Source organism: Aristolochia californica, unplaced genomic scaffold (assembly GCF_029961685.1).
Source record: "Aristolochia californica isolate CCGP_79_NKW_82.1479 unplaced genomic scaffold, dmAriCali1.0.hap1 SCAF_7, whole genome shotgun sequence".
Classification (NCBI taxonomy): Eukaryota; Viridiplantae; Streptophyta; class Magnoliopsida; order Piperales; family Aristolochiaceae; genus Aristolochia; species Aristolochia californica.
Window position 1 is genome coordinate 35,389,073 of NW_027182268.1, and position 8,821 is coordinate 35,397,893.

Sequence of the window (8,821 nt, forward strand, 5' to 3'; positions counted from 1 at the left end):
CGCATAACCAATGAAATGTCCACTAAATGTCTAACTTTGTTTCATGTGGATTGTAAATCTGAACTTTAGCTTGACAACCCCAAATATATACATGCCTTAAACTAGGTTTCCTATCTTTCCATAACTCAAACGGCCTTTTGTGAACCGCTTTGGTTGGAACCCTATTGAGTACACAGGCTACAGTTTTGATAGTTTCACTCCATAAAGACAATGGAAGATCGGAGTTACTAATCATATGGAGATCTTAGAGTTTTTCTCTACAAAAACTTCCATTTACTCAAAATATTTTCATTCCTAAACATCATTGGGCAGTTACAATCAGAAACAGGTAATCTCTAATGTCAACCCAAATAGCCAAAAACTATTTCATGAACAAAAATGGCTTACTTTTCTGCAACTTGCATCAGACTTTAGTCCGACATGGGGTCAGAGGTAGGTCCATCTACCATCATCTCGTCCCATCTTGCCCCCTAATGAGGTGAGGATCCATTTATAATCAACGTTCACCTGCATTCTCAGCAAGCTAGATAAAATACTTATCTAATTCCTTCAAATATAATTAACTGTTACGTTTATTTATGTTAATTCCCATGGCCCGAGCAGTTAAAATGATTGTAAGCATATACGAACTCTGCAACTTAGACTCAAAGAGGCTGGGGAGTAACTAGGATCCTTTTACTGCTGTTCTTTCACAAAGAACCTGTAGAGTGCAAAGATTGATCAGCTCTCGGAATCATTTCAGGTCAAAGCTCAAAGTGTATAGCTGAAAATAACGTGCTGCTTTGAATATTCCTGGAACCACCCATCTATCCTCATTAGATAGGCCATCGAGAGAGGATCGTCACCGAGTCAATTTCAAACTTTCAAGTATCTGATTCATGGGAAATTCTTTTTTTTTTTTTTTTTTTTCTTCAGCTAAGAGTAAAGAAAGAAGTTAAAACGATCTTATTCTTAATTGGCCTTTGTGACAGAAACATGACGAGGGTACTCGAGTAAATTAGAGGACCATTTTCTGCAATTTCTATGCAAGATCTTTGCTCGTCCTGTAATGCAAGGAATAGTTTTAAAACAAGATTCCTCCATGAAACCTTCGCTATATATATTGCACCGTCTCCTCTTCACTCTTCCCACATTCACTTCGAAACAAATTCCCTCCGCCTTGGTTCCTTCGCTCCCGCTTTCTCTTAATTACCTGTCTGTCGTCCTCGCCTTCTATGGCGTCTCTGTCTGTAACCCCCAGAAATGGCTTTTGCCGCTTCAGTTTGAGGGACTCCAATAATCAGCAGGACCGGCAGGGGTTCTACTCTAAGAGTCTCTTACCGTTCAGACGTCCCATGCTGGATTCCACTGTGACGAACGTCGCCGTCAAACCACCGGTGATTTTGCCGCCTCTGGTGACTGAAACCTTTCACGATAATCGACTAGCAGCATGGAAGAGCATTCGGCAGGAAAGATGGGATGGAGAACTCAAAGTAGAGGGTGAAATTCCATTCTGGCTGGTAATAATCTCTTACTACTTGAGTTCTGGTTAATTCATTGTAGATTAGACCACCTAGTTGCGGAAATCGTGTTTCAATAATATTGATAGAGTCATATGTTCGAGTTAAAATGGACAAAATACGCCGAGATTGAACAATGATGAATGGTGCGCAGTCCATCTGCAATTCGGTCCAAATCATCTGCCTCTACAGACTGGAATGAATTTTTTAAGAGCTTTATTATATCACTCTGGCATTTGCTTTTTGCCCGCATAGAGCGACAAGCCATTGGCTAAATATTCTGCAGTACTGGGCAATCAATAATAAATCACAAGATCTTCTAAAGGGTGGAAATGGCGCCACTAAAGGGCGCAGCTCATGACTAGGGAAGCCCAGCAGGAGCTCTTTACAATAATTGATATGAGCTGACCATTTTTTTCTGGTTTCAAATCACAGAGTGGAACCTACCTGAGGAACGGGCCCGGGATGTGGCACATAGAGAGCTACAACTTCCGCCACCTATTCGACGGCTACGCCACCATTGTTCGTCTTCACTTCGAGAACGGCAGGTTAATCGCCGGCCACCGCCAGCTCGAATCAGAGGCATACAAGGCTGCTAAGAAGAGCAAGAAGCTCTGCTACCGGGAATTCTCCGAAGTCCCCAGAGCTGACAACTTCATCTCCTACATAGGTGAGCTCGCCAACCTCTTCTCCGGAGCATCGCTCACCGATAATGCCAACACCGGCGTGGTGAGGCTTGGCGATGGCAGAGTCGTGTGCCTGACGGAGACCATCAAAGGGTCAATCCAAATCAACCCGGAGACGCTGGAAACGATTGGGAAGTTCGAGTACAGCGACAACTTGGGCGGTCTGATTCACTCAGCGCACCCGATCGTGACGGAGACGGAGTTTTGGACGCTGTTGCCGGACCTGATGAAGCCGGGTTACCGGGTTGTGACAATGGAACCGTATAGCAACGAGAGGAAAGTGATAGGGAGAGTGGAATGTCGGGGAGGACCGGCACCGGGCTGGGTCCACTCGTTCCCTGTGACGGAGCACTATATCATTGTGCCGGAGATGCCATTAAGGTATTGCGCGCAGAATCTCCTCAGGGCGGAGCCCACGCCACTGTACAAATTCGAGTGGCACCCAGAGTCCAAAGCCTTCATGCATGTCATGTGCAAAGCCACTGGAAATATTGTAAGCCATATTAGTTCCCTCCACGTTCACGCTTCATCTTCCGTTAATCAGCAAGTTCTCACTGTTCTGGCAATTTATCATATCTCAGGTGGCTAGCGTTGAGACTCCTCTGTATGCGACTTTCCATTTCATTAACGCGTACGAGGAAAGAGATGACAAAGGCAGGGTGACCGCCATTATAGCCGACTGCTGCGAGCATAACGCCGACCCCTCCATACTCGACAAGCTCCGGATGCAAAACCTCAGATCATTTTCCGGCGAGGATGTCTTACCAGATGCTAGGTATCATACCTCAACTCATCCCTCTACTTCTATTATCTGGAGCATTTTTTTTTTTTAGGGGTGGGAACAACCAGGTTTCCGCAGAGTGTGATTCTCTTAACCCAAAAGCGATTCGAGGAAATCAAATTAAATATGTATTTGAAGTAGTTTCGATGCAAATAAGTGGCGGAAATCTGATTAATTTTGTTATTAATCTTGACAGAGTTTTTAAATGGAACATCTGCAACAGTGACCAAGATCCAAAGCGGCTGAAACTAGCTCTAAGCAATACATCAGCATAGAAAACTTCACCAATGTCTAAGATGAAAATCAGGGGGATGTTACCTTAACATCTGCTCCCAAACTAATCTGTCGGCCAATTTTATTCATAAAAAATTATGTCTATCAATCAAGTTATTCGTGAACAGACTTAAAGATCCAAAATTAAGACACGGTAACCTGCGTAGATTTTCTTTAAAATATTAAATTAGATTAATTAACTACTAATTAGCTTCTTCTCATGACACGTTTCACAGGGTTGGACGGTTCACGATACCTTTGGACGGCAGCCGATATGGAAAGCTGGAAGCAGCGTTAGACCCAGACCAACATGGAAGAGGGATGGACATGTGCAGCATCAATCCCGATCACCTGGGAAAGAAATACAGATATGCATATGCCTGCGGAGCTCAACGTCCCTGCAACTTCCCCAACACCATCACAAAGGTACCTGGATGTCTTACTCCCAAAGAATCGAGGTTAATTGAGTTTCTTAATTATTGCTCCGCAAACTCATCTGATTTTGATCCCATCCCAGATCGACTTACTGAAAAAGACTGCGAAGAACTGGCACGAGGAGGGCTCCGTGCCATCTGAACCCTTCTTCGTCGCCAGACCGGGTGCTACTGAGGAAGACAACGGTGAGTGCAGCGGAGGTTTCAGAATACACAATTTGCAGGATTACCTAAAAGCTTAAGTTTATCTAAACCTGTTTCTTACAATAACTTCTTGACAATACAGGTGTGGTTATATCGATGGTTAGCTCAAAAAACGGCGAAGGGTTCGCGTTGTTGTTGGATGGATCGAGCTTCCAAGAGATTGCAAGAGCCAAGTTCCCGTACGGGCTTCCATACGGTCTTCACGGTTGTTGGGTCCCAAAGCAGCATTACAATTAGTTAGCTAACAGGTGATAGATATCTTTTATACGTTTCCAGTATGGCAGCAGAGGCAATATCAACCTAGCCAGAACATTATAAGAACAGGAAACAGTTGTGAGAAATGTACAGTTCTCTTGCGAAGGTGATGAGAGTTTGAGAACATAAGGTGATATAAAAGTGTTCTTTTGGGATTTATTTATTATTCAAGTAAATGATAGTGTTTCCCTGTACATATGAGTGCATGGCCCCCGTTATGTAGTGGTTGTTAAAGCAAAAACATTGTATATGATTACTAAGTTCATTGTGATGGATGTGAGGGCTTACACCTAAACCCACCTCTTTGTTTCTTCTTTTATCTTTTATGTTTTATCATTTGAAAAGATGTTGAGCTATGGAAAGCAAGAACCCAAGTATGAGCTGCTAGGTACACTAAAATTCTCGTTTAGGGTTTTTTTTGGGCGGCAAGTATACTTAATGCGTGCCATTAGTAGATTAAATATTTATTATCATCAAAATTATCTCAATGGGAGACTTAGACCACCACCAAGTGCGTTAATTCTACTTCTCCTCTTTTTTTTCCCTTTGTTTTTTTGTTTACACATTCACTAGGACTTTGATAGTGTTAACTATTAAGAGTTAAATTTTACAAGAAATAAGAAAATTTTGAGTGGGCCCTTTTCCCTTTATTTTTTTTGTTATAATAAAAATTCCTTATGTTAAATAAGTCGATAAAAAGACAATTCCTCTGCACAAAGCATTTTTTTTTCAAAATTAAGTGGTTTTATTTTGAATTAGATCATTTATAGAAATGAAAACTTATGAGAGCAAACTTTAGCTCCAATTTTATACTTACACAAAAAATGAAGGTACCCTCTATCTCTTCCTTCCCAAGATCCATTGAGAAAGAGAAGAGGTTCTGCCATTTTTTTCGAAAAGAGAGAATAAAATGAAATTAAGTTTCATCCTTTTGATGGGAAATGATTTATAAAATCATTGTGAGCATATATTTGCAGCCTATTTTCTACAAAATAAAATATTTTTAACTATATAGTAGTTGTTAGAATATAAAAATTGGTGTATGTACATCCTAAAAATGACTTACCAATGACAAAAGAACATAAACTATGGCTAAAAACCAAATATTCTACTTTGAAATTATATTAAAGTGATATAGTTAATTTATGATTTAGTAGTTGGTTTTATTATTCAGTAGTTGTATTATGTCGTTTACATTCAATAGGAGGATGTCTTGTTATTTAAGCACATGAAGCAAGAGCTCTAATGTCATAGAGGCCTACTTATAATTTTGATTATTGTTATTGAATGAAATCGGTAGAGCAATGACGGTTAGAGAAGGACTAAATATCCCTCCACATGACCTAATTTGATGATAACAAACCCAACAAACTAATTGTGACTTTCAAGTGTAGTTTTGAAGCAAAGGAATAATTTTTTGAAATCCGAGTAAAAGGAATGAGCCCAAAGGACTCGAGCACTTACTTGAGAAAAATGAAGATTTGAGAGTACATAGGCAGAAAGGAGTCAAGCACCTTTAGAGGAGTCAACTTCTTTTGGTTAAAAAGTGAAAAACCAAATTTAAAAGGAGTCGACCATTAAAAACAATTAAGTTCTGAATTTAAAAAGGAGTCGGCCTTTCAGTAGGAAGGCTAATTTAGGAAGATCAAGTGGGACCCACAAATATCTCACAAGCTGGCAACCTTATCAAGATGAGCTGGAAGCTCATGAGGGATCCACTAGGATAAGGTCTTGACCTGGCCTCCTCCCTCAATTCACTTGAATGAAGAAAGAGTTATAGTTCAACTTATATTAGTCTTCTAGTAGATTAGTTTGAATAGACTTATCTTAGAGAGTTAGAGTTGGAATGTAATTAGGACTGAAAGGAAAATTGTATAAGGACTCTACCTCTTCTACTATAAATAGAGGTGTTGTAATCCGGAATTCATCAAGTTACACATCTCAATCTCGAGTTACTCTCTCTCTTTGCTTGGCGCAACCTCTCCTTTCTCATTTATTTTTTCTTTTCTCTACCCGAGAGCTCTTCTTCCCTTTTCTTATTTTTTTTTCTTTCTCTTGCTCGGAAGTATGGAAAAGGGATCCTAAATTCAACATGGTATCAGAGCATTATATTTAGGATCCCTCGTCAAAGGAATGCTTTAAAGAAGTGATGATCAACACCACTCAAAGAAGGCTATTTTATGAAAGAAGAACACAAGTCAAGAGATAAGTGTTCAATTTTTTTTTCTTTTCATGTTACTGGTTTTTGAATTTAGAAGATGATTTAAGGTTGAGTATGTGAACACTTTCAACTTATTATATTATGGATATGTATGCCTCTCTATCTAGAAGGAGCTATCCAAACAGTTTTGTCTGTTTGGAAATTATGTTTACCAAGACAAGTCCATGAAAAGATTGTTGGAATTTTTTTTCATGGGATAAGAGTTCCCTAATATATAAGATTGTTATTGAGTCTCTTATGAATGGTATTAGAGGAAAAAAATCAGAATAATAATTTAGCATCAATTCTAAAATTCTCCATACATCGAGTTGATTGAAGAAGTACTACCTGGTGTTATTATTAGAATTTTTTTAAGAAGGGTCTATCATGGCTGAAGAGAATATGAATATCAAAGGTGATATACTGAGAATCACCACTACACCCTTAAGTGGGGTATCGTGGGGTATCAAATTTTATGAGTTGGTCCACATCAGTTCGAAGGTTCCTTCTAACAAAAGACCTACTTGGTCACCTCACCACCCGAGGACCACCTATTGATGAAGATGATATTTTTTATAAAAAATGGTTGAAAAATGATTCTTTGGTGATTAGTTGGATAATCAATAGCATGGAAGAACATGTCTCCAACAATGTTATTTATCTTGACACTACTAAACAAATTTGGGAGATATGTGCTAAACTGTACTCTTGCCCGAATACTCTACATAGACCATATGATATTCTCCAAAGAATGTTGAATAATAAACAAGGAGAGAATATTCATGAGTACTTGGCCCGTTTTAGAGGTTTTCTTTAAGAGTGGAAGTTAGCTCAGCCTTCAACCACAGATATTTCTATCCAAGACAAATAGAAGGAAGCCTTAATTACTGCTATTTGTCTTTCAAATGTTAAACCCCATCTTGAGATTGCCAAGAGTCAACTTGTGAGTTCTTCTGATGTCCCCAAGTTTGATGATGTATGCGCAACAGTACTTTGTATTCTAGACACTTCTTCCTCTACTACTGACGTATCATCCGCTATGTATTCCGATCATAGAGGAACAATATTTGACTGCAGTCGAGGCCGAGGCCAAGGTTATATAGGAGGCAGAGAAAGAGGTGGAAGGACTGGTGCTGGTAGAGCAGATGGGAAAGGATGTACTCATTGTAAAAAATTTGGTCACACTATAGGTAATTGCTATTACAGGGCATGCACGTACTGTGGACAATATGGCCATTATAAAGAAATATGCTATAAAGCTAATGGACACTCAGAATTGACAAGAGCTAATCAAGCCTTTATAAGTGATACAAAAAAATAACAGCTCATAAAATCAGCAACACAGAAAATTTTTACTGATGCAGAGTATGAGCTATTTCAGAAAATGAAGACAATGTTGGGTTCTTCTCCTAGTTCCTCCGCAACTACTGTTGCCACTACCGCTTCAGGTATGCTATTTGCCTCATCTTCATCCTGAATAATTGACTCAGGAGCCTCCAAGCATCTTATAGGTAACAAAAATTTATTACTTTCACACAAATTTGTTACCATAGTTGACGGTTCTCAAACCAAAATCCAAGGGAAAGGTTCCACTTATGTCATACCATCACTTCCGCACACTGATATTCTTTTCATTCCTACTTACCTTTGAATCTATTATCTGGTCGTCAACTGAAAAAATATTTTAATTGCTCTGTTACCTTCTCACCCACTTCATGTATCTTTTAGGATCTTATAACGAAGCAGGTGATTAGTGGATGCCATAAACAAGGGGGGCTTTACTACTTGGACGTGCCAAAAATAAATATGGTTTCTACTACTGAAAATGAGATACGGTTATGGCACAATCGGTTGGGACATCCATCTGCACAGTCTTTTCATTATATGTTTCCTTCTCTTAAAGAAAGGTCAGAATTTCATTGTGAGGTTTGTCAATTAAGTAAACACCAAAGGAGTACATACTCTCCTCGCCCAGAAGCCAAAAATGTTACTCCATTTTCGTTAATTCATACTGATGTTTGGGGACCCTTGAGTGTCTCCAATATTTCTCAAGCAAAATATTTTATTACCTTTTTTTATGATTTTACTAACACAACTTGGTTGTTTATATTTAAGGTGTGTTCTGAGATATCATTCATTTTTAAGTCATTTCATGCTATGGTACTCACACAATTTGGTCAGAAAATAAAAACTCTCCGGTCTAATAATGCCAAAGAATATGTTTCCAAAGATCTTGACTCTTTTTGTCAAGATAATGGCATTACCCATCAAACATCATGGCTGATATATCAACTTGATGTGAAAAATACATTTCTTAATGGTGATATTAAAGAAGAAATTTACATGCAACAACCACCTGGGTATGTGGTTGAGGGGGAATCAGTATGCCGCCTAAAAAAATCTCTATATGGTCTAAAGCAGTCCCCTCGGGCATGGTTTAAGAAATTTAGTCAAGCCATCATGAAGGCCGGTTTTCACAGATGCACTGG

The 8,821-nt window shown here is 39.1% G+C and overlaps 1 protein-coding gene across 1 annotated transcript; it reads left to right on the forward strand.

Moving 5' to 3' along the window:
- Window positions 1–1,214: 1,214 nt before the first annotated feature.
- LOC137937360 (carotenoid cleavage dioxygenase 8 homolog B, chloroplastic-like) lies at window positions 1,215–4,114 on the forward strand. Its single transcript, XM_068782429.1, has 6 exons — window positions 1,215–1,499; window positions 1,935–2,678; window positions 2,767–2,960; window positions 3,476–3,665; window positions 3,757–3,859; window positions 3,960–4,114. Exons 1-6 carry the CDS (start codon window positions 1,215–1,217, stop codon window positions 4,112–4,114), a joined length of 1,671 nt encoding a protein of 556 aa, XP_068638530.1.
- Window positions 4,115–8,821: the final 4,707 nt, after the last annotated feature.

Coding starts and splice junctions, on each gene's coding strand:
- LOC137937360 (XM_068782429.1), top strand. CDS start 1,215: ATGGCGTCTCTGTCTGTAACCCCCAGAAATGGCTTTTGCCGCTTCAGT. Junction 2,679..2,766: donor GCAAAGCCACTGGAAATATT/GTAAGCCATATT, acceptor ATCATATCTCAG/GTGGCTAGCGTTGAGACTCC. Junction 3,860..3,959: donor TGCTACTGAGGAAGACAACG/GTGAGTGCAGCG, acceptor TTGACAATACAG/GTGTGGTTATATCGATGGTT.